Source organism: Sprattus sprattus (genome assembly GCF_963457725.1).
Source record: "Sprattus sprattus genome assembly, chromosome: 4".
Taxonomy (NCBI): domain Eukaryota; kingdom Metazoa; phylum Chordata; class Actinopteri; order Clupeiformes; family Clupeidae; genus Sprattus; species Sprattus sprattus.
The window spans coordinates 31,837,875-31,864,556 of record NC_137923.1 but is presented as its reverse complement, the minus strand read 5'-3'; the positions used below and the strand labels follow the sequence as shown (position 1 = coordinate 31,864,556).

Genomic DNA, 26,682 nt, shown 5'->3' with positions numbered 1-26,682 from the left:
GGGTAGACAGTATCCAGTCATCAAGAAAAAACGTGCTGCCTCAAATACTCTCACTCTCACAATATTCTTGTCAGCTAGTCAGAAGTATAAGAAATGAATCAGCGTTGGATCTTAGCTTGTGTGTGCTGTTTTTTTGAAACAGCGGCCTATGTAAACCCACCTCATGCCGAGAGCAGCCTAATGCCCTGATTTACCTGATTTATTAGTGTATACAGGATTTGTATGCAGTGTGTGCGTGTGCGTGTGCGTGTGCGTGTGCGTGTGCGTGTGCACGTGTTTGTGTTTGTGTTTGTTTGTGTGTGTGTGTGTTCACAATTGTGTGTACTGTAATGTGAGTGTACTCTATTCAAAGACAACTACTTCCACTTAGTCTTTCTCTCCCTCCCTCTCGCTCCCTCTCCCTCTCTCTCTCTCTCTCTCTCTCTCTCTCTCTCTCTTTCTCTCTCTCTCTCTCTCTCTCTCTCTCTCTCTCTCTCTCTCTCTCTCTCTCTCTCCAGTCACATACCTCTCATGCCTGACTTTCAAATGTAACACATTCTTGAAGTGGCTCCAAGAGTTGCATTAATAATATTATTTGTAACTATACATCCCATGTAGTCTTTCATAATGTTGTATATAATGAGGCAGGAATTCATAAAATATGCAGAGGTTGAAAACAGAAAGAAAAGTAATGGCCAAAAATAGGTGTGCATCAGGAGAGTGCTTGAGAGGCCATAATGCTGATTTATATACGTTGGGGGTGTAGGCCCTGTTGCACAATAAAACTTCTTCTCACTTTTGTGGAGCAAAATGGACTTAGAGAATTATATTTCACAAAGCCTTCACTAAATCAGCTCACAGAGAACCCACCGAGCCCCTGCTAAAGCATTTAGTGCACACCCAGATAGATACATATCCTTAAAGGTATATGTGTGTGTCAGCGTGTGAATCTGTGTGGGTTTGTGACTGTTTGCATGCATTCATATAAACACACATTCTTTGATAATTTACCCTTTACAAGTCCTTGTGATGGTTATGTATTTTAATGTGTTGCCTCTTTTGGCTGGGTAATTGGTTATCCCGCCACCCCCCAAAACGACCTCAACTCTACTGAAAATATGGCCTTGGTGTCATTTATTTTGTTTAATGAGAAGTTTTTTATGCACAATACAGTGCTTGTTTTATATTTGAAAAAAAAAAAATGTAATAAATAAAATGGAGAAAATAATGTGTTTCTGTTGCGTTTTGCCCCAAGCAGGCAAGTGCATTGATATTTGAAGAGATTGTTGTAATTAAATCTCAGCAACTCTGAATAGAAAAATATTTTATTACTGCTCAGCAGGGTGTAGCTTCATTAAAACCGAACGCTTTCTGAGGCTGGCCTATGAATGTGCGGGGGAAGGGGGATGATTAACTAACGCTAGGAGGACGGAGAGGTGCAAATTGGGAAGAGGAATGGCTTTTGGGGGTGCAGACATTGATTAATATTGGTAATGCTCGCCACCCCCACCCTAGCTGGATTAGAAATGGGCTGCACTCCGTTTTTGGATAGCCCCGCTGAAGGTGTCCTGCTGGGCCCCGAAATGAGCAGAAAATCAGCACATACCCGTGTATGTGTGTCTGGGTGTTTCCGGGGAAAATGGATTGTTCTTGTCAGAGGGCCGATGGCCTGAGTGATGTATTTAGCACTTGCTTCACCTTCCTGAGGTGAAGGAGGGAAAAAATGCTCCTCAGCCACAGGCGAAGGAGGAAGTGTTATTCTCAAGGACGTGTATCTCAGGTGTGTGTCTGTATGTGTGTGTGTGTGTGTGTGTGTGTGTGTGTGTGTGTGTGTGTGTGTGTGTGTGTGTACACAGTAACCAAACAAGGCTGGTATTATATGTAGTAGACGAGCAAGTGGCTAGCTACCTCTGCAGAGGCTAATTGCTAACACATGTGCTTTTTGTGTGTGTGTGTGTGTGTGTGTGTGTTTGCAGCCGGCCTCGGGACTTCTGGCGCCTTGACTACTGGGAAGATGACCTGAGGAGAAGAAGGCGCTTCATCAGGAACCCCTATGGCTCCACACACTCTGAGGCCACGCTCAAGGCTGCAGCCGAGCACGGTGAGCTGACCTACACACACACACACACACACACACACACACACACACACACACACACACACACACACGCACACACGCACAAACACTTAAAAAAAAACTTCCAACCTACCGTAGAAGCTCTCACCCTGTGGCAGCAGTATGGGGTTGTAAAAATTAGAGGCAATTCACCATAAACATTTTATGGTACCTCGATTGAGAAAAAGGCCCTGTTTTGAATAGCTAGTATTTCCACACGACTCCTAAGTCTCTGGGATGGTCTATGTGCCAGGCCAGACCTCAAAATTCATTTTGACATCCTTTAAACGACCCTCATGAAATTCCTAACTCACAGTAGAACATGTAGTAGAGTTGCTTCAAAGATGATTTGCTAATTTGTTCCCGTTTCCCCCTCGGCTTGGCAGTGGCTGGCAGGGCCGGTAAGTAACACCCACATGCTTCCACAGGCCTGTGTGCTGGTTAGGCTGTATTTGGTAGTTATGGCCATGAGTCACACTGTGTTGCTGTGGTGTGACTAGCTGTGTGCACACTTCTTTTACCCTGTCCCTCCAAACTCCCAGATACCTCATGACTGTTAGTTGCGATAGGCAAGAGGGACACACAGGTAGGTGAAATGAAAAGACAGGTGGTTGTTACAGGGATTTTTAAAAAAAAAAATTTACTGTTTATATATTTTTTGTCAGTATATTAACATGATGACCAAAGCTTACCCACAGCATGTACATTAACATACATACAAGTACATTTTGAATCCATACAAAATACAATTATGTTTCTGTTTTTATTTTTTACTTTTTAATGTGTCCCAAAATAAATGTCCACTTTCAAAACACCAATGAATCACATAATAAAGGGCTTTGGAATGCGTTTGGGTCATACTGTGTACATTTGCCTTATTCTGCACTTTTAAAATGGCTGCTTCTAAACTAATGCATGATAGGAATAATAGTCTACAAGATTAATTTGTTTCATTTCACAAAATATGAATGATTTGCAATAGGATTATAACAAAGCCCCTTGAGTGCTAATTAATTTCACATTAATAATGAATTCACCAGAAAGTTGAAACATACATCACTATTAAACTGTATGCCCTTATGGCAAAAAAAAAGCAAATATGGTTAATAAGTCAATTCTGTTTGTGAGCAGCAGCAGCTTGCCAAGCAAAGCTAGTAATACAATGAAAAATAATATTAAAAGAAAGGTAGTAATAAAATATTCTTAACTATGGTTTGAGCAAAGAGATGGAAGTCTTCCATCAAAGCTGCACCATCACTCAAATAATTGAGTTTATATTGAGCCATTTTCTTCCCAAAAGGGCAAATAAAGCTAAATGTCCAATATAGTGACCCTGCACTGCCCACTAATTCAGACCTGGGCTGGCCCCTTAGAGGGTGGCAATGCGAACCGCTGCCCCCCCAGCACCTTTAAACACCTAGCTGGTGCTCGTTGCAGTGAGCTCATTCTAGCCACACATTCTCATCTTGGAGATCCTCTGAACCCTTCCTGTCTGCTCCTGCATGTGCTTTCAGCACACAGCCATGCACTGGCCCTCCCAAGGTAGATCTCCGGGTTTAATGCTTTGGCAGGAGTGGTCCTAATCCTCCGGCTCTGTTAAGATGCTCTTCTCTCCTCTTTGGCCATTCACACCAGGGTTTGTAATCAGAACTGCTCTGGCGAAGCCGTTACTGGCTTAACCCATTGCACTTTCAAGTAACTGGCCTTTTTGGGGGGAAAATGTCACCCATATGTCATACACAGGTCTCCCCAAAACGTGACATCACTCCTGAAGACAAACGACTGGCTTGACAGAAGTCAATAAGAATGTGATCTAAAAGCAATAAGCACTCAGAATCCAGCATCCTCTGAGACCAGCGCACCGCCCTAATGGTCATAATGTGCAGCTGGAGGGAGTGTCGTAAGGGGTCTTGCTCCTTCTCTTGCTCCACTGTTTTCTCCCCTATCTCTCCTTTTTTCTCATCTTTCTCTCCGTTGGGTGCTTTATGTATTCCTCTCTTTCTCCATCATTCTCTCCTCTTTTTCTAAGCGCATATGCAACTGATCTTTTAGCGCCATGATGCTTCCTCTGAAGAGGCTTCATTGTTTGTAGCTTCCATGTAAAGAGGATGTTCCTCATTAAACACACTCTGGCAGTTTGTCCATATGAGGAGGAAGGGACACTAGTGAAAACTTTATATCTCCAAACTAAAATATATAAAACTATCCCCTGAGGATTAGTATTGGGAATCCTGAATATAATCGTTATGTCCACCAAAATCTTTGAAGGTACAGGAACCTGATGCTTAGATGTTGCCATGTTGGCTACTGCATGCAATGTACAGAAATCAAGAGGTCATCCAAAGTGTCATTCCTGCCTGATGTGGAAAGTTTATTTTTTGTTATTATTTCAAAATACCTGTGGCTACTCCAAACCCATTTTTGGGCCCTTTCTAAGACACCGAAGCTCAGCAGTGTTGGAATGCACTATAAGAAGGGTGGTGGTAACCTTTACTCTTGTTTTTGTCGACCTGCCATTTGTTGCGGAAGTAGAGCGATAGAGGAGAATGGGGTGGAATGTTTTCAAACCGAGCTCAGAGGTCGTATCTGCCTGTAATTATTTTCATCTGACTAGCAAAGCAAAGACAAAACTTTGAATATTTGGTATGAAGGCACAATTGATTTAACATTTTCAAACTGTTTGGCAATACGGTTTACTTGTGTAGTTTTATAATTATAGGGCATCATACACAGATAATTCAGTGCCAATGCAAAGGTTTTAATATTTTAATACAGTAACACATACACAACACATCTGCCTATAAAAAAACTCTAAAATCCTTCTCCGCTAAGCGTATGAGGCATGTCTTCGTCTGGACGAACTCAAGGGGGGTGGCACATCTCTATATTTATGGCTGGAGAGAGCCATCGTTTCTGCAGCTGGACAGAGCCAGGTTGGGGCCTGTGTGGGAGAGGTGGCAGAGTAAATGCCTGAAGACTAATGTCTCTGTTCTGGCGATCAATACGCGCCTCATGCCTCCTCTCTGGGCCACACTCTTGTTAAAAACAAATTTGTTAATTCTGACAATTTAATTGCCGTGCTTGGGCTGGCTGTGCGCTGGGTATAAACGTGGGCCCGGAGTCTCGTGGAAAAGGGGAAGCAGGACTTGAAAGTGTAATGCAAGCCTGGTTTTTATTTACATTTGAATGCTGAATGAGTTGAATGAATGAGCAGGCTTAGTTAATGCGATGTCAACACCGGGGATATACCTCATGAAGAGCTGAGGCCTGTTCATGCATGTACACACTTTGAAACTCAACATATTCGGATTGCATTTGTTTTATGTAATCTACAATCAGCCCTTTCACCTTTTTACTTTTTTGACTGAAAGGTGATGTCCACATATATTATTACTGTTGTAAACAATATTATTGTATTGTTGTACACTTACTATTATTATTATTATTATCATGTGTACATACATATTTATTTACTCTGTTTGTCTTTTTTAAGCCGCCCTCTCTGTCAAATATTCCGTCCACTTGCTGGTGTGAATGGTTTGGCATGTGGTTTATATTAGGGAGCTGGTAGTAATTTCACTGCAGCTAACTACAAATCCTCGAGGGAGACTTAATTACAGGAAGACCATTCTAAATATCAGTGGGCTGCATACTTTCCATGACAAGAGTTTTTCTTCTTTTTGGCTCTACTCTTGAGCAGCTTGCTGGTGTGGTTCTAATGGGGGGCTGGGATGGTGTGCGTCTCCCTCAGATGCAAATAGCCATCCCCTCAGGTGAGACTGCTTGGAAGAGAGCAGAAAGGTCAGCAGGTCTATGTCCACTGCAGTGAGCTGGGTCCTGGCGGCACTGAAGCCCTACTGAGAGAGTTCTTCTGAAGGGGCCCTGTTTAGGAGCAGGCCCTGTCACCTTTTCTGTTTATATAGATGAAGGATTGCCTGGGCGTCACCACTAGAGCAGTTTCAGCAGAGTGTTGCCCTGCACCACAGGGGAATGCAGTGCTCTGTAAATGTTTGCAGATTACCATTTTTCTTAAATAATCTATTCTGAACCTCAAGTCATGTACAGTTGAAATCAAAAAGGAGGAAAAGCGCTTTGGGCGCCTCTCACATTGTTGTGATATGTTTGGCATGTGTTCTTGGATATCGGTTTGGCCTGAAATATTTCATTTAGTCTAAATTTGTTTTGATTTATTAAAAAAGCATAAGCAGTAGAGCTTTTAACAGTAGTTTATACGTTTCTGCGTGTTGTAACTGGAATCAATCAAACGCATGAAAATGAAACGTGGAGAATGGCGTATTGCGCTGAGTTTTGTTTTGTTTTTCAGTCCAAATGAAAGGATTGGATATGGAATATTGAATTAGTTGCAGTTAAGTAATGCAGACTAAAGACCCTCAGCACAGTGTCTGCTTATCCCAGTGTGTTATTCCATCATATGTTAAATACCAAATACGATGTGAAAGAATTGTAAACGTAGCCTTTTTTATTTGCATTAACCGGATTACTCCCATGGGTTTGTTGTACTGTCTCAGCTGTCAATGACCCATACTGTAACTACAGTATTTAATGGTAAATATCAAAATCCATATGGGTACAGTTTCTTAGAATAATAACAGATTTCGCTCAAACTATTAAAATATCTTTGCCGTTAAAATTAGCTTGTCGTATTGCTAGCCTACTTCATAGGCCCACTTTTGTTTATACATGTTTATAACAGAAAACAACCGTGTGATTCAATGTCAGCTAGGTTGAAGACATTAGCAGTGTATCATTTATAGCATGGAGTCAGAAATCTTAGTGAATAATTTACTTAGCCAGCTATTATAGCTGCAGAAATAATGTGACTTCTAAACGCTGCTAGAGTGAACTCAATAAAAAAAATAGCAACCGGTTTCCCTACAGTAACATCTAAATAGTTATATTTTAAGTTTGAACTGAATTTATAGAAATTATTATTCTAATGATAACTGGTTTTAGATAGAATGACAACTCACACTTTCAGAATTCCTGACAGTCCTGCTTTCACCTTTACCAGCTCCTGAAGAAGACGTCCTCAAAGGCAAACAGTCCATCAGAAGTCAGGCGCTGGGTAATCAAAACTCGGAGAGCGAGATACTGCTGGATGGTGATGATGACACGCTGTCATCTTTGGAGGAGAAGGAGTTGGAGAACCTCACAGGTAAAACACTGCATAGCCGTTTGTACTTGCCTAAAGTCTAGTCTTTTTTTTGCGCGCGCGCGCACGCACACACGCACACACGCACACACACACATACACACAAGCATACGAAGATCATAGAGAAGCGATACTTTAGCAAGGCGCGCTGAGGACGGGGGCTTGGACTGTTAATGGGGGGATCACTTCCCAGGCGCCTACCATTAACTCTGACAAGCCTCTCTCATTAGCGTCTTGTGATCGCTTTAGCTCTGCCTTTTTGCCTTGACTCATGGAACGAAGCAAGATGAGGTGGTGTGTGTTGGGGAGTGGTGTGGGGGGGGGGGGGGGGGGGGGGGTGTTCTTCACTTGGCAGTATACATGAGCAATTTATCCATCATTTAGGGTAGAAGATAATAGGAATGAGGCCTATGAGAAGATAGAATAAGTGTGCATGAGTGCATGCCATAAATCAAAACGACGGTTTCGAACTGTAAAAATACAAAGTATACTCAAAATTTCTACAAGTCTGACAATTGGTCATGATTGGCAGTTTGACTTTGCCGCCTAGAGTCGATTCATTTAAGCCCTTAGAAACATGATCCTCTTTCAGTTTTCTGTCTTGACCAAATTCATTTCTAAAATGTTTAAAGTTCCTATTTTTACATTAATTTATTCGAGACTACAAAATGTTGCCATCAAATGCAGCAGGGATGCCCTCACCTTGGTAGCTTTAATATTTACATTGATTGCATTGTCAAATAACTTTTTGAACGCCAAGGTGTATTAAGACGTTTATTTTTCTTCCTTGTATTTATTTAGTTGTGTCGAATAGTCCTACACATCACGAACAGACGCTATAACCTTTTAATGAGAAGCCTACTGTTAATGTCTGTGGTCTAGTGTATCTATAACAGTATGGCTAGTTGTTTCTTAAAATTAAGATATTATTAGCACGGCAGCATCTCATCGAATTATATCACGATTTGCAGATTAAGGGAAGGCCTAGTGCTTCCGAGTAAAGTATTAATTTGCCAGACGTATTTAGTGCTTTCACGCTTTATCGGACATTTTTATGCATGATGGATGCGCAGTACCATGCTGTATTGTTAATCGGATTGTACCTATCTATCCTACCCCTTCTCCCCTCTGCAAAGCAATATCTTATGCTCAACATCACAAGTTTGTAGGAAAATAAATTATTAAACAGCCGTGGTGGATGACAATGTGATTAAATGACGGACCTCTTAATACATTGACATTGCTCCTAAAATGAAGTGAAATTTGTCAGGGGGGTTTCCGTGCCGCACCCGCTACCGGCAGCTGCCTCCTGCAGGTGTAATTGAATGTCTTCGCGAAACGATTGGTTTAAAAACTGTTATTCCTCCCCAGGATTACATGCTAATGCTCCGAGGTTATAGGGACTGGCAAACGAACATCTCTGTTTATGCCATGTGTTTTTGAAGGAAGGGTGCTTGGGGAAATCAAACGGGGCTCAGCGCTTTCACTTCACACACACACATCTGCAAATACAATGCGCTGCACATGCGAGAGAGCGCCGGCCAAAGCCTGCGAGAAACTCCCTCGAGCGACCCTGGCATTGTCATCTTAGAATAAATTAAGATTGATGACAGATTAAACACGGCTCACCATCCCCCAATCAATAGACATTGACTGACAGTACATTTGATTTTTTGACAAACCCGGTGCTTGAAGTAGCTATAGGTCTAGAATGGCAGGGTGTTTTGAGAGGGGCCTCCAACGCATATGAGACGCCTATCCTTGAAAAGGTGTTGGGCGAATATTCATCCAATAAATGTAAAAAGGTTTTTGCAGCAGACAGATAGTAATTACAGGTTGTATTATTGGGTTAATGCAGGTAGCCCCTTTAGCCCGCATATCGTCTTTTTTCAATAGCATATCGTGTTGGTTGTATAGCCTACATGTAAAATAACACGATTCGTTGGTTTGCTATGCCCTAGTTTCTAATTATTGGTGCAAGGCTGACGTTAGGTCCGTTGTTCAAGCGGAGTCCATCAGAAAATCAGTACGGGTTCTTGTTGAGTTTATATGTTTTGTTAAACACGCTGCAGTTCTTTGAAATGTTCGTTTGGTTAAGGGGGGGGGGGGGGGGGGGGGGTAGGTGTGTGCGCGCACGCTTCTCTCGTGTGTGTGTGTGTGTGTGTGTGTGTGTGTGTGTGTGTGTGTGTGTGTGCGAGTGAGAGAGGGAGCACTTTTGTCTGATCGGAGCTTTCACTTGCAGGCCCTGTGAACCTGAGCACCGGGGCTCAGCTGGTCGCGCCAGCCGTTGTGGTGAAGGGAACCCTGTCCATCACTGCTTCGGAAGTGTACTTTGAGGTGGATGAGGAAGAGCCGAGCTTTAAGAAAATCGATCCCAAGGTAAGAGAGGGTACCTAACCCATTGATCCAAAACGCGGTCGAATGTCACATGTGACCCCCCCCCCCCCCCCCCCCCCCCCCCATTCAAGCTAAGCGCTGCACCTTCCCAACAATAAAATAACTTCATGAAAACATGGATGACAAATGTTTTTTAATATGGCGAAAGTGTTGGCTGTGATTGCCGAGATTTTTTTTGGAAGGGCCTTATTTTATTATAACTTGCGCTATGGCATCGTTTATTATGTAAGTTACCGATAATCATCGGGTAGCACTTCAGTTAGGCCCTCTAACATGAATCGCATTTTGGTTATTTTGCCATATTTTGGTTTGATTCTTCATAATAAGGTGATGTTGCAAAAAACACTCCTGGGCTATTCATAGAAGCACGGACTGTACCATTCTTTTTTTAGTTTAGTCACTTTTTGGAATATTTAAAAGGGGTCATAGCCTATGGGACATCGATGAAGGATAGACCTATATAGGAACGGATATGATATAAATGAACGTATGACTCGTTATGTATTTGTCCTCTACTAATTTAGCAAAACATGGCAACAACTGTGCTTTTGTAATATGGGTGGAGTTGGTGTGTATTTCACGAATATTAGAATAACAATAGTCCACTTCTACTACTACTACACTACTAGTAATAATAATAGTAACCATAATCATAGCAGAGCAAATAAAAGATATCGTGCAAACGTATATTCTTAATTTAATGTATTTTCCAGAATGTTGCACGAATACAAGGTGATATTTTCATTTGAAGATGTGAAGTCATCAAGTATTGATAAAGTATCCCTAATGAACCTACAAATGCACTTTACCAATAGACTGCATGTTAATAGACAAAGTTAAAACGATGAAAATTAAGCGATAAAAGGTCAGATTTGCAATCATACGACTCCCTGAATAAACAGTATTAAATCTGTTGGGATTATGAACACTTGTGCATTAACAAGTTAATTTTGGGTATTAGTAAACTGATGATGATTTTCTTCTCTCGAGAAATAAAGTGGCCTTTTGTTTGCAGTGCAAACTCAGATAAAGTTTTGAAATTCCGTCTCATAAAATTTGCAGTAATAATGGCATTTTAACTTCATAAATATTTGAATTATAATGTCGTTATGCCGTCTGCCATACGGAAGTAAGCCTTCCTTAATATATCAACTTATACTTTTCGCAAAAGCTGGTGTAATGCGACGTTTTATACAGGCATAGGCTATCTATTATTTTGTTTTATATTGTAAATATTAAATTGTTGTTTAATTTTAACTCGTAAATATGTAAATGGTAAAACAAAGCCAAGTTCCAGTTCTGTTTCAACTTTTGTTTTGACTTTATTAACATTTCAATTTGAAGTCACATCATGAAAAAGTTGAACTTGGCACGCTACAGTTTTATTATTTTTGCATTTAAAGATTTTGTGCATATATTTAAATAAAAAATCTTCACTTTGTGAAAACATTTAAAACAACGAACATGAAATTATTACATTTAGCTTAAAATGTACCTTCATTTTTTTTCTCTGACAATGTCCCAATGCATCTTTATGAAAGTCATCGTGTGTGTGTGTGTGTTAGTTTCGTTTTCCTCATAGTTTGCACTGCTCGGAGAATCGCGAGCCCATTTTCTCCACATTTAAGCGATGCAATCTCTTACTGTCCCACATAGTGAAAACAACTGTCCTCATTAAGCTACAATTTGTCCAAACTTTTGGCGTTTGTCAGGATTTCTCTCGCAAGTCTCCATGTCTGTTTAGCTGCTGCCTCGAGGGCTGAGTGCGGCTTCCCCTGAAAGAGGTCCAAATTTGGTAAGAAGTAATGGGGGCATCGGCGGCACTGCAAACAAGAGATGAGTTGTAGCAGAATGCCGTTTAGTCGGTCTCCAAGGCAGGACTCATCCCAGTCGGTCTCCCGTGGGTGCTTCTCGCACTCGTAGAGTAGTAAGGTCTTCATATGGTAGCTCTGAAGTGGCTGGCCTGGCAGCTCCAGGTGTCGGTCGCGCAGAGTCTTTAGAACGGATAGACACTTCTTTCTGCAGCCCGACATTAGGAGCCTATTCTCGGCCTCACTGAACTGCAAGACCCAGGCGTCGCTCTCTGCTGAACTCTGTTTGCCAGTTAAGGAGTAGCACTCCTTGGAGAGGAGATTGAAACCCTCAGCTTTCACTTCAGCGACCCTGTTGGGACCTGGCCACGGGATGTGAGGCATTGGCCACTGTGCTGCACTTCTAGGCCAGATACCTGTGCACTTAAAGGCTGGCGTGATCTGCACCACATACCTTTCTCTGATGCGAAGTCTCACCTCACTGGTGTCAGCCACCATCTTGACCACGTCACGGTAACTGCATTTATCCACGGCCTGTGCCACAAGAGTCTGAAACCGAGAGCGGATCTTACGGGCCGAGAGGTAGCCAGAGGCGGTGATGAACTCGACCCAAAGTGACATACTTCTCTTGCGGCCGTCACTGAGCTTCAGGACTGCACAGCCAGGCAGGGATCCGTCATCCACGAAGTTGAAGACGCCCATCTGGTTCAGGTACAGCACCACCTCAAACTCGTTGGGTGCGATGACTTCCATGCCCTCAAAGCGTGCATCAATTTCGCTAAGAGAACTTATGAAGCGAGGCTCCTGGACCTCCACCTCCTTCAGGACGTCCGATACAACCTTGCACACCTCCCGAATAGTTTTGGCAATAGCTGATTTGCGCGTCTGGCATCGCTCGTTGTAGTATTTGTTGAGCTGGTAAACCAGCTTCGCCTGCGTCGCAATCATGTTGGGGCAGAGGTCCGGGCTGTACACCGGAGTATCGCAGTACGCTGACGGATCCAATGCTTACCGGTTAAGCCAGAGGCAGGACGCTTCTGAGCAACGGAAAAAAAATAACAGTGTAGTTTGCGCGCTCAGCGGATGGACGTCAGTTTCGAGAGGAAGCGGATAGAGATGCAACGCAATGTCAAACCACTTGTCTAAAATGAAGTTCACGGCGCAAAGAGAGCTGAAAGGCAGGTCCGTCTCAGGCTGTGCACATGCTATAATATAAACCACTGGCTGTGATCACTCATGTCTCTTTACTCCTTTTTGCTGTGAAACCTGAACGCTTCCTCTGCGTGTGGATGTCCAGACTCAGTCGAGAGCACTGGACCTGTTTAGTTTATGAATGGTCCCCTTGCAAGAGTGAAAGGGGTCGGGCTTCCCATCTTGCAATCAACGGCTGAGCTGTCAGGGCGAACAACCAATCACAATCCCACCCGACAGGCGGCCGTGGGCTGGAGAGATTCTCTCCTCTAGAACATCTCGAGGAGCCGCGGAGCATCCAGGTTAGAATAAACAATTCATATTTGCAACATATTTATGGAACTTTCACCTGCGAACCTAACGGTTGTGACTTAAAGATCTCTGGTCAATTTGTTTGTATCCCATTTTGTTTACACCAGGGCACAAATTGAACACTTGGAAGATTATTGTTGTAATCGTGCAAGGAATTTACATTAGAATAGAATATCTCATTAACGTAATTTTAATTATATGGCTTAACTGTTAACATTTTAAATATTTTGTTTATCTTAGCTTAGCTCATATGTAAAGGCAACTATGGATCCACAGTAAAAGTCGTTACCATCGTTACCTACAATTCGTCCCCTTTTATTTATGGAAATTTATTTATGTTTGACATGTATGTACATTTATATATTTTGTATCTAGACTACATTTTTTAAATAAAAGAGATATTTGACTGTGGGCTCAGCCATTTTTAAATATAGTGCAGATGCAGCATATGGTATGCCTTGGTTAGTCATGTGATTTACATATTAATGGTATCAGTCATGTTGTTGGGTCACATCCTTAACACATCTTCGACACAGTAACACTTAAATGCCTTATCTATTACATTACCGTATAGATGTGAAACAGGCCCGCTTGTTGTCTCACGTCACTGCCGTTAAACGGATGTTTAAACTCATGTCCTTTGTATAAATATTTAATGATTGTCAGACGTATAGTAGCCTAGTTGTAAAATGCAATGGCAATTTAGTTTGGGAAAGGTGTCAAAGCACGAAGTTATTTAAGGCGTTGATAAAGGATGAAGAAAATGTGCATACAACAGCCGAAAGCGAGACGAGGCTGTCATAGATGCCTCGCTGGTGCAGTGCTACTAACTTCAGTGCTATTTTCGTCTTCATGATATGTAAGATTTCAGTTAGCCCACCAAGTTTATAATACAAAAAAATAAGTGTTACACTCACACGATTTATCTTGCTTTATTTTAATTTTCTTTTGTCCTTTTAAAATAATAATGGTTGTAATGGTTAACATAATTACCGCTGGAAATATTATAATATAATACATAAAATATGAAAATCTTCCCGGGGGGGGGGGGGGATCCTGAGTGGACACAAACAGTAGCGTATGGTTCAAGTTTAAAACCGACGCTAATGCTAATGAAACGCATTATCCTATAAGCACAACTATCAGGCAATTCATATGATTTAATTCCTTCAATCCTAAACAGTGTGTCGCAAACTGCCATTCCTTCGATCAGCATCTTTAAAAACATTTGTATTCTACCTCGATCCCCTTTACCGAGTATTTTTTCCCCAAGTAGCCTATGACCATTCTCTGCATTAAAGCGTTTCTGCTGAATAATGTAGCGCACAAGTTCGACGGGGTTGTAATTGAATTCCTCTTATCACCCGCGCTTCATGTTCGATGACTTAAGCACCTATCACCGTCTCCTTCATGGGCTCTCCATTGCGCGAAGTGCAAAAACAACAGCCGGACTCAAACCCTGTTGTGTAGCGACACAACTGGACACATCTAAATCTCTATGCACAAAACCGTACGTTAAGGGATGGAAGCCAGATATTGATCTGTTGTCCTACAATGGGAATATGATCTGGCTGTAGCACAGCATACATTGTTTGCAAGGTATTCAGATTTCCTTCAAGTAGTTGTCCAATTTGAGAACATTTTACAAGTTTTGGAGTTGAGTATTTCTTTCTCTCTTAAATCTAAAGCACAAAGTAAAAAAACATCAGCTGCCAGCTCTACCACTATTCAGTCAATGCTTTATTAAATCTGGACCTGTTTATCTTTTCAAGGTAATTTCCTCGAATTAAAAAAGTTGTTACTATTATTTCAATTAAAAAGATTCTGAACAATAACTGAATTACAAACAAACCGGGAAAATGTCCTAACACGAGAATACGCCTTAAAGTGATTAAAAAGTGTTTGTTTACATTGCATGTGGTATTTTCCCTGTGAATATTGTAGGCGTACATTGCAATACTGTAATATGAGCCAAAGTGAGTGCTTTTTAGCAGAGACATTGAAATAGTGCAAACATTTTGCACCCTTCACCTTCATTACACTAATTAAACTCCCCCTTTATTGGTCAGTGTTGCCACAGTCAGAGTTCCAACAAGAATGTGAAGAGCTGAGGGAGAAGTACTGAGCGGTGGTGTGTGAAGGGCTTGGCCATTCACTCCACTCCACTCCACCGCCTCAGCCTCAGCCCCAGCGTTAGCTGCTCTCAGAGGGTGAAGGAACAGTCACAGGATTGTCTGTACATACATTGCTATTTAGCCTGTCCACTAGCCTGCTTTGAGGGTGGAAATGTGATTGATAGCTAATCTTTTTCATTAGCCATTTATGATGAATGTTAGCAATTTATGATGAATTTTAACAGTTCACCTTTTTGTGCTATTAACATCAAGGAGAAAAGCACTCCAAGTTCAGTTAATGTATTGCATTTTATCGAGGTTAGAATTGAGTTTCTTAAAAAACAATTACAAGTCTTTTTCTGGTGTAACAAATGAAAAAAGACAAATAACAATATGTTGAGACCCATCTAATGCATGGTGAATGTACAGGTTTGATTTATTACAAAGTTTTTGAAAAAGCACAACTGTTGTGATTTTACATTCTTTTCCCCTGAATCACGGCATACAGAACAGTCATACGCAAACAGTTACAGCGCTCTTTCTCCGGGCCCTGAGCACTCTTTATTTTAATGCGAGGCTGCTTAATATCAAAATCTGGGAACTTGAAAGATTAATACCCCCTCTTAATTCTGAAAATATCTACATTAAGTGAGGCACGCTAACTACTGCAGAACTTGATATATGGTGATGGTAAGAATGAGCATGTGAGACCGATTTCACATACTCTACATCTCACGGAAAGGTCATAGTACTCATATCTGGACTGTGTATGTGGGTGTGTGTGTGTACGTGTGCACGTATGTATGTTGTATGAATGTACGTACGTATGTATATGTGGTTGAGGTGTCTGCATCACAAGCTCTCAGCACACATACATTTGTAAAGATATTGATCAAATATTTGATCATTATCAAACAGGTTCCACAGGGACAATGGCACAGTTTGAGGGAGTGATTAGACGTAAGGATATATCCATAGATTCCTTGTTGTTTATCTGGAAATGTTTTTGCTTAAAAATAAATTGCATTTATAATATTGTGAATTAAGTATATAGTAATGCTGCAATGTATTGATCTTATGACTTATTCTCTGCTAGATATATGTGATGTTTAACTCAGCTGGTATTGAGGAGTTTTAATTTTTCGTTCCTCTGTGCTGGTCTTTTGCTTAATAGTACCAACAAAACTTTAGTTACGTGCTCCTCTGTGACATTAAGAATAATCCTCAATAGACGTTCAGCAGGCAGTCTGAAGCAGTGGCTAATTTCTCCCTAGAGTGTATATGCATGGCCCTGTTTTTGGCAAAGAGTGAGGTGGGCTGCTGTCTAGCAGTCATATTTTCCTTGGGGGTCATGGCTCTAGAAAGAAAGAACAGACACAAAACAAATAGTTCTGGAAACATAGCAGGAATAACCTTTGGGTGAGACACTGGCCCTCTCAGATCACGTCTGTGAGTGTACATTATAGCCAGCAGGTTGTCAGTGCAAGCCCTGGTTGAAGAGTCCCTTAAACATCAAGGCCATTCCATGTTTTGCTTGAGACTGTGATAAGGGCTGCATGTTTTGCTACATGTTTTGACAGTCAGCATTTGGATTCTTTATCTTAATTGTGATGATGAAAACATTTTCATGGACTTTTGTCCCTGTGCAGTATGGGTCCAGACCCGTGTGATTTAGCTATTTTAATCTGCAATAACTTGTAGTTGAACTTAATTCATGCAAGTAAGTATATGGGGTAGTGATATGTGTGCATGGGCCAATCATAACTGGACTGAAGGAGGAAAGTGTGTGTCCGTGGCCTGATGCTGGACTGAAGGAGAAAGTGTGTGTCTGTGACCTGATGCTGCAGTGAAGGAGAAAGTGTGTGTCCGTGACCTGATGCATGTCTCAAAGGCAAAGCAACTGTTTCAAGAGGCCCTTTCCCAGAGGTGGAGGTCTCCTGCTATTCTGCTTCTTTTTGGAAAGCATCCTGCATTATCTGAGACGGTAAAGAGCTGCTTTTATTGAATGGTGAGCGAGAGAAAGGATGGATTCTGCCATGGAGCTGCTTCTCTTTGATCAGACAACTCTGTGGTGATCCTTTCGACAGAGCTGGATGGTGTCTGATAAGCTCCTTCCTCTCCCTCCCTCCCTCCCTCCCTTTCGTTCTTTCTCTCTGTCTTTCTCTCTGTCTCTCTCTCTGTCTCTTTCTCCTCTCTCTTTAAGCTGAAGTAGGTAACCTGCTACCTGGCCAAACTCCAGCTGCACACCTGATTAGTACTGTTTCATGTAAGCATTATTGTTATAAGTCAGTCATTATTGTTATAAGTCAGTAACTGTCCAGTATACTGTACAGAGTATACATTCTGCACAGTAAGGATTTTAGTTTTTTTTAGAGACTGATTAAAGAGACTATAAGAAAAGATATTTTTTTGAGAGGAACCTTTTATTTGTTAACATCTGTTGCTGTTTTGATACAAAATGATCAAAAAGCTGATTACAGTCTGACTGAGCAAGTGATCAGTGTCAGTCATGCATACAGCTCAAGAATATAAACGTAGCTCAATGCCAAGGGAAAAGATAAAATGGTTGCAAAATGTGTGTGTGCTTGTCAATACTTCATTTAGTTGTAGCGAGGGTTTTGGTAAGCTCAGTTCTCTCTGTACTATCTGGTGTCACATCAGGAGCAGCTTCAGCTCCCATCACCTCACAGTATCATGGGAGCTCACTATCCGTCATGCAAATTCATAGTTTTCCCCCTGTACGCCACAGTAACATAACATCCACGCTTCAAAGTTGCTCCTTCTTCAGGTGTCCCTAGCTGTACCTTTTAGGTTTTTTAATCTTTGTACAAACAAGCTTTTCTTAGATCTCACCTGCGTATGGTGTCCATGAAAAGCCTCAGGCACCAGAGACAGCCATTAGGAAGTTGCCGGCAGGGTTTAACCCATTTCTTCTTTACTTCGCTCAGTTGTTTTTTTCGCCACCAAGTGTATTTCCACAGATGGTCTGATCACGAGCAATAAAGTCAGCAATGATTAAAAGTGAGCTGAATGCATTTAATGACTACATTTTCTCCATATTGCCCGGTTCCATGGCGTGTCCACATACCCTAGCGAAGAATAGAGACATTCAAAGTGAGAATTCTAACAGTGCATACATTAGAATAAATTGGGTCCTTTGCTCTCCTGTAGGAGTGTAGAGATATAAATAGAGAGTAGGGAATTGAGTTCAGACGTCTGAGTCATTCAGAAGGAAAGAGGAGAGAGAGAGAGAGAGAGAGAGAGTGTGCGCGAGGGAGAGAAATCTGCAACAGTTTTATTCCCGTGTCGGCTTGAGTTAGCAAGCTTTGTAGTTTCATGGGAATGATAAGAGAGGGAGAATGTCAGTGAGAGGTGCTTTTAGCTTTCCCCGACCCCCACCCCCCCATCCCCCCAACCCCTGCACTGGAAACCTGAGAGGTGCAGGGATGGCAAGACATTCACACAGAAATGCATGCACACACATAGACCCAAGCACACTAATTCAGAAACGCCACCCATTTTTTAACAATTTCTCTCTCTCCTGTCTGTCTCTCCTCCTCTCCCCACCGACTCTCTCACACACACTCACTCTCTATTTCCCTTCCCCTCTCTCTCTCTCTCTCTCTCTCTCTCTCTCTCTCTCTCTCTCTCTCTCTCTCTCTCTCTCTCTCTCTCTCTCGTTCCCATGCCTGAGGACTCACATGCGTTAGCTTGGTAGACGGCCCCAAAGAAATCAACCAGTGGTACTAATTGTTTGGCAGCCCCTTCCGCATCTGCCAGGCAGACTTGATGAGGTCATCTACCAGATGGGTGTTCCCCCTACCCCCACCACCACCATCACTACTCTAAGTGGGGCTTTCGTGTTTATAGACACCAGGGTTGCTCCTTCCTAGCACACACAGAGTTACATTGCATCGCTTATGGCCATTTTCATTGGATAATGGGGATGTCAGTCATGATAGATGGGCAGCGCACGCAATCATACTGTGTTACGCGTACGCTAAAGTTAATGTTTACTGAATGGCTGACATTGAAACAGAAAATCTGTTCAGAAGGCACTTCCCAGTGCCATGTTAAGCAGAGTGGGGGTACAACACAGAGAAGAGGTCAAAGTGAACTTTACCATCTGAACATCATTTAACCAGACATGTACACGAGCGTTCCAGGTTCAATTGAAAGTGGTTTAAATACTGCTAGATGTAATTGTATAATTTCACTTCTGGATAAATACATTTTGATGAATTATTCTCTTGTACTTAAATCTCACAGCCTTTCTTTTTACTGGCCGTTGTGGAAATGACTGATTTCTGTGTTGACTCCTGATGTACAGACCCCCTGCTCACTGCTAATTGCAGAGGAGGAGATAGCATGGGGGGAGGACCAGGGGGCTGATCAAAGAAAAAAAGTTCTCTTTCGCGGGGTGGCTGTTCCGAATCGCTAGGCAGGTTACATTGAAGGCTTGGACCAGTGCACTCCCCTCCACTGCCCCCCCACTGCTGGGGACGACCTTCAGCCGCAGCTGCCAGTCAGGGTGTCGGGCCCTTTGAAGGGCCTATTGATTTTTCAGTTAGCCCTAAGTAGTTTGTGAAACTGCTAACGGCTGGCCATAGCAGGTATGTCATTATCAATGAGCCCAACAAGAGAAGCCATGCCACTTCTCAGTCAGTCATATTTACAACCCCTCCTCCTGTTACACACATACACACTCGCACGCACGCACGCACGCACGCACGCACACACACACACACACACACAGTATTGATGGAGCGCATCCTAGAAGGGTCGATAAATCGTGCAGGCACACACTGGTTGAATGATGAGACTCCTTGTTCTCTTCCCCTCCTCCTGTAATTGCTGCACCTGGAATACATTAAACATTTCCTTACTCTGCTCTCATTATTATCAGTCCTATCAATCGCTCCTCTTCAGGCACCTCCTTCTGCACCTCTTACGGAGGAGGCGTTGTGATTCTTGCATATGACCTCATATCTCTGGCAATATTACGTTTCCTTATCCCAGTACTCATCAGGGCAAGAGCCAATACTAACAAGTGTTCCTGACCATTTGCTAGCAGTTTGGTTTGGTCAACAAATTATATTGTTTTTAATCACTCTTACGCTCCCTGATGCGAAGCTTACCAGCACGTGCAGACCAGAGATCTAGTGGTGACGAATGCCACCACCCCACCACCAGCACCACCACCACCACCACCACCGCAACTCCTCTTCTCTATTCCTTATCAATCTTCTCTTAACCACATCAGTAGCTGGGATCCATTTGCCTGGTGCTCTGCTCCCTGCTCGCCTGTGCCTGCTGAGGTTATCCCACCAAAGATGGGGCCATCCTGGAGAGATGAGGTCACTGATCCTGTCGTCTGATAAGAACTCTTGGTAATAGAAGTCAGAGGTGCATGCCAACGTTGCCATCACACTGCCTTCAAAGTCAAGGAGGGAGAAGGATCATCAGATTTACAGGGTGATTCCCCAAACCACCATTCCTCCGTGAAACATGGACTTTTATTTGAAGGGACTGACATATCATTCCATCAGCCAGATCAATAGATCAAGCCTGTCAAGCATGTCTACTTTATAATGGGTTCATATAAGAGAATGTGCTCCGTGTTTTTCTTCTTCTCCAAGGATGAGGTTACAGGTGAAGGGCCAAAGAGGGTCATCTGCACCATTAATGTTCACCTGATTTAATTATCTTGGCATAGACACAGAGAAGAGTGCTTCCTCAGCAGTATACATGTGGAATGGAGTAAACGTATATTACAGTCATCATTTTGTTATTTGTTTTCTTACTGCTTTTCGGTGGTAAACCAGAGATGCATATCATGTAGATCAGTCATATCTCCCTCGTTGGTGCAATGATGTGAGATGTAACATGAGATGTAAAGGGGGGGTGCAGGTAGATCCAGCTGAGGCTCATTATTGATTTCAGCTGAGATGGTGAGCCCACTCTTTTGTTTTTTTTCCCCCTGTTCATTTCACTCTCATCGCAGAAGCGTAATATTTCTGCTGAATTGTCCTCATACAAAAACTCCTGAGTGTCTCTTTGATGGCCTGTCCTTGGGCTTGTGTGGGAGCGAACTGAGGAGTATTCTCCTCCATCAGACTCAGTGGTCGTGTGAGTGAGTGACTGGTGCTGCACCGCACTTGCAGGCTGATGGATGGGGCGGGTTGTGGATGACAGTGCTGCTGCTGCCGTCTGCGTGGTACCCTCAGTGCTGCCAGTCTGCCCATCAGAGCCATCACTTATCTCAGTACAGTTGGTTATGCTCTGCATTAGGGCCAGACGGGGAAGAGTCTTTAACTCCGCTTTCATCAAGATGTCTGCTATAAATTATGTAGGTTTGACTAGTTGTTACTTCCCCCTTGAAATGAAACAGCAAGTCATATTTCTTGGCATGAATGTTTTTATTGGTTCTGTCCAAGTTTGTGTTAGTTTCTTCACACTTCACTCCCCTCTCAGTGTTGTTGTAGCAGTCTCGTTGCTATCACAGTTAATGTTGCCTTCCGTTTGGCTGAAATAGCATGGAAATTTAGCGAGTCCAGTGAACTGTGACTTCCATAGGCGCCACTGAGATTACAGCTTCTGTGATCCACTTGTGATCCCTGCTGGTGTCAGTGCAGTAAGAAATAGACTTGCAACGCCTATAAGATCTATAGCACTGTGTAAACAGAATTACGTTTGTTTAGTGCGTGTGGTTTGACAGAGCATTGTTTCTGATTGAGATTGTCTCTCCCCCCATACAAACTCGGGGAACAACTCGGCCTGTTAGTCATTATTGTTGTGTGTGCATATGTGTATATGTGAGGGTCTGTGTGTGTGTGTGTGTGTGTGTGTGTGTGTGTGTGTGTGTGTGTGTGTAGTTTCACACTGTGAACACAAGGCTTTGAAATGTGATATTTGTTTTTTTACCTTCAAGTGGGCCACCATTTCTGCTTCTCCACTGCCAGTCTGAGTCATTGGTGGAGGACTCTGAAACTCCTAAACCTGTCAGATGATTTGATCAAGGGTTTAAATACCAGCAGCATTCCCTCATGCTACTCTATAGCAAACGACCACAGCCCCGCAGCACAAGTGTACCCAGACATCGGTTACTGTTGCTGGGGGATTTGCCGTCTAAGTTTGGTAGATTTCCGCTGGGATAAAACTTGATGGTCTACTCAGGTGTGTTGTCAGAGTCTCTTCTCAGGAACTGTTTACAACTCCCAGAAAACATTTTAACCAAGGACCCTCAAGTGTTACTTGAGATTGAGGATCCCCCCTTGAAGACCCCATATCTCCAAAATAAGGCCCCACATTCCACCTCACCCCTCCTCCCATCGGTCCCTCTCTCAATCCAATTAATGACTTGACAAAAGGAGGATTATGGAAGGGTTCACTCCAGCATTGCTCCGAGGGTAGTGTGGTGAGGGGGGGCCCAAAGCCTACCCACAGGGAAAAGCACAGCGCCCTGAGCCAGGCACTGGTTTGGACGACCGTAAACCTATCTGAAGTTTGCCACTGTTTCAGTGCGTCGGCCTGAGTGGACAAAGCTTTGGGCTCTTGAGATCTGCTAAGCACCCAAAGGGTTTGGCTGTCGCATCAATTTTCCCTGCACCTCTCACTGCCTACAGCACACTCATGGGTCCTTTTCTTTCTTGCCAACTGAAGACTGGGGAAAAAAACTTTTGTTGGATCCCTCAGCAAATCGCCCCAAGTATGTCCCCTTCATAGTAAGATTCTGGATGCATTATTTAAAGCTTTTCGCTCAGGTCAACAATTGCGGCGCTTCTACCTGGCAGGTCTATAGTGGCCACGTAGCTCCTGAGTCTACACCATGTCATTTAGGCCCCTCTAAAGGAAGAAGGTCGAGTGAATTCAGAGGCATTACTAACGGGGGCATTCTGCAGTGGTGCCCATCATAAACAGTTACTCTCTGCTTGAAGCTAAAGATATGAAAATCCTTTTGAGAGAGTATGTGTATCTTGGCTGATTTGCGTACGTCCACTGAATTTCACGCTCCCCTTCTCTGCACTTATGTCACCTTTATCCCTTCTTTTCTTCTCCCTCCCTCTTTGGTGACCAGCGCTGGCCTTTGTGACCCTGGGGTTAAAGCATCTTAAAGCTCCTTCCAGGGGTTTCAGTTAGCAGGAAAGGACTCGAGCAGGAAAGGGGAAAAGAGGGGGACTTCCTCAACTCACCTCTAGCTCTCCTTATCCCAGTCTCATGGTATTTGGTCTAAAAATAACATTTCTTCAAGATGAAACACCAGTTGCCAAGAGAGAGTGATGACATGCTCACACAAATGCAAAACATTCTGTTGTGTTCTGTGGCTCTCTGAGTCTCTGCTAGTTCTCTCCTGCTTTGCCACAGTATGACCTATGCAGTCCCGCTGGAGCCTCGTGTTGACCTGCTAACTCTACCAGAAAGGCTAAATGTCTAATGAGTCAATGCGTTAGAGGCTTCACTTCTACTCCAATTAACCCCTCGGGCTTGCCGGCATTTTTCTAAATCTACACAAGATCTTTCCCTTTCTCTGTCCCTCTTTCACCCTCTCTTTTCTTTTTTTTGTTCGTGCTTAAAAAGGCTAAGCTGCAGGCATCAGTGCAGGGGGAGAAAGGGAAAAGACTAACCAGTTGGCAAACACAGGGCAGAGGGGAACAAAAAGGCTTAATCCCCATCAGGGCTAAACTCAGACTAAATGCCTGCAATGAGCCCTTTTCAAAGAGGCCTTTTTTTGCTTCAGCAGGTTCCTCCAACCACAAAACTGCCCCATGTTTCTGGTGGGGGGTAAATACCCAGGAGTGGGTCTGTGTAACTTTTCCTAACGCCAAATGCAAACTGGTCCTGTTTATTTTCTTGCTGCAGTTCACACTCCAGCAAGCACTCACATATGTTTACTCTGCCCTGTGTAGAGTTTGTTTTACTTCACAAGGCCGATAGAGCTCAGTGTTTGACAATAAACAAAGGATTTAACCCACTACAAGACCACAGAACAATTGTGTCTATCAATCATATATCAATGACACGGGGTGATTTCATAGATTTATGAAAGGAGTGATATTTTCCCATAGGGGGCCTCTTGGTTGATGACGGTCTGTGAAGATGACTTGTGGTTCTGAAGAGGGAGAGTTCATGTGTTTCCATGATCTGCAGATCCCATGATTGCTGCTTCTCACTGTGGGGGACGCATTCTTTTCTTCTCAGAGGATGACTGGTCAACTCACCCCCCTGCCCCCATGTGTGTCTCGACCACATATCACATTCTTGTATCAAACTGTTTTTCTGCACTCACCCCCTTTATGAAAAACACTACCGTCAGAAAAAAGAAAGGAAAGAATGCGACACGAAAATGTTCTCTCTCTTTTTTTATAGTAGCTTTCTCCTGGTATCACTCAAACACGAGAGCAAATCCGCTCTAATTGGCTCCAAAGGGCTCTAGGAGAACGGCTGTGCCTCGTGGAGGGAGACGGGGGGGCTCTGATTGGTGCGGATTCTCGTTAGCTGGAGGATCTATCCACTCCTTGTTAGTCTGATAAACTCATAGGGTGATGGAGGCTGACATGTTGTTGGAAGAGGCAGAGATAGAAGTTTTTGTGTGAGGGGAGCGAGGGCAGCGATGCTAAAGCCCCGAGGTTAGGGCTATCATGGGTGCTAGCCGCTTGGCGCGTTCAAACATCAGATTGCATTAGTTGTCGGTGCTAGCGGACTCGTGCACAGGGACGGACGCGCTGGATGTCTCTCGGAGGGCCGTTCCTGTTTGTCGCACCTCATTTGACTGCATGCATATCATGGCAATGCATAGTGTTAGAAAACATGTCACGATTTCTCCGGCACATTAGTCCTTCATCAAACCTTTTCGAAATCACTACGCTTGGCTCAGTCACATTCCCGAGTCATTCAAAACCTTGTTTCGTGCCATCACTCCTGCTTTGACCCATAGTCTCACATGCTTGATATCCACCCTAAACTAAATTCTAGCCCATTTGAGCTCTGCTTTAATAGGGCTACTCCATCAACGCTGTGTTCAATAAGCACACTCCAGCAGTTCACTGTGGGGACGTTTCCGTAATGTGTTGTGTACGCATACACATGGCTAAGTTAGATAGGGTATGGCATTGGCCAAGCTTAAATATCGCTTCTGTCTCAGGATGAGAAGACACACCTGCAAAGTTGATGAATGGGTACCCAAGCATAGGTGCAGAAATATTCTCGCCCTGGTACTTACACAAACATGTATAGGTGAGCGTGAACATATACACAGACACATATGTACACAAACATAACAACAGACACAGAGAAGGTATTGTTTAGGGCTTAAAATAGGCTTGGTGTGTGTGTTTGTATGAGAGGGAGAGAGTGTGAATGGCTCTTCCGATCTGGCCAGTTTTTTTTTTTTTTTGGGGGGGGGGGGGAAGAAACGCTCCCCACTTCCACCCCCTTTTCCACCCAAATTTGTATTTGCCTTTGAATTCTATCAAGTTGTGCAATATTCCCAGTGGCGCAGGCAGGGGCTGTAGTGATGTTGATTGATCACCCCTCTTCCTCCTGCTCATTAATTTCATCACCTTATCGCCCACAACACTTCATCTGACCAAAAGGTAATAATAACAGCCTCATCCATTATCCTTTAACTCTCTCAGCCATGCGGAAACACTTAATAACAGCATACAAATTGAACTTCAATCACCTCATTTTCCTCTCACAAGACGCCTGGGCATATTCAACCTCTGCCTCCCAAACAGGCATGCCCAGCGCCCTCTCTCTTCCCCTCCCTTCCTCTCTCCTCCTCTCTTGTCCTTTCTCTTCTTCTCTCTTCCTCTCCCTTCTTCTCTCTTCCCCTCTCTTGCTCTCTGCTCCTCTCTCTTCCTCTCTCTTCCTCTCCCTTCCTCTCCCTCCATCTTCAGCCCCCTGTAGTGGATAGCAAAGGATGGAGAGTAGTAGTCACTTTGCATGCAAGTTCACGGCATGCTTAATAAGATGTTTAAAAAAAGAGGTGATGCGCTCTCTCTCTCTCTTTGTTTCCCTTTCTCTCAGTCCCTCTCTTTCTGTCTTTCTCTCCCTCTCTCTGTCCCTCTCTCTCTGTCTTTCTCTCCCTCTCTCAGTCACTCTCGCTCACTCGCACTCTTTTTTTCTCTTGAGAACCTTATCAGCCTCAGAACACTCCTTCTCCCCAGCAGAGAATGGCACCCCAGACTCATTTATCTTACAGCGTGAGTTTTTTTTGTGTGCTGTTGTGTGCTTGTCTGTCTGGTTATTTCCAATTAAACTACTTTCAGGTGTGTAGTTAGTTGAATGCACTCTCATATTATAACGGCAAGAGTTTTTAGAAAAAGTGGTCATGTTCAATGGCTTTTGCACCATACGTTAAAACTGTGTGTGTGTGTGTGTGTGTGTGTGTGTGTGTGTGTGTGTGTGTGTGTGTGTGTGTGTGTAAGAGAATTCAGGGGGGTGACTGTGGTCGTGGGGGGAGGCTCCTTCATCTGTCTCTCCCTGGTGAAGTGTTTTTTTCTCTGTGACAGAGACAAATGACATCACTCAGAAATGAACATGAACACACACACACACACACACACACACACACTCTCTCTCTCTCTC

The 26,682-nt window shown here is 43.3% G+C and overlaps 2 protein-coding genes across 2 annotated transcripts in view; one reads left to right on the top strand and one right to left on the bottom strand.

The window, feature by feature from the left end:
- Positions 1 to 26,682, top strand: part of lrba (LPS-responsive vesicle trafficking, beach and anchor containing) — a 222,424-nt gene that overhangs the window by 123,480 nt on the left and 72,262 nt on the right. Inside the window, exons 37-39 of the mRNA XM_080837053.1 lie at positions 1,956 to 2,080; positions 7,128 to 7,271; positions 9,511 to 9,647. Of these exons, the coding sequence (XP_080693179.1) occupies positions 1,956 to 2,080; positions 7,128 to 7,271; positions 9,511 to 9,647 (406 nt within the window). The remainder of the gene's footprint in view (positions 1 to 1,955; positions 2,081 to 7,127; positions 7,272 to 9,510; positions 9,648 to 26,682) is intronic.
- On the bottom strand, positions 11,345 to 12,611 carry mab21l2 (mab-21-like 2; the record flags this gene model as incomplete). The annotated part of the gene is made up of 1 exon (XM_080837051.1): positions 11,345 to 12,611. Exon 1 carries the CDS (start codon positions 12,422 to 12,424, stop codon positions 11,345 to 11,347), a length of 1,080 nt encoding a protein of 359 aa, XP_080693177.1. The 5' UTR covers positions 12,425 to 12,611.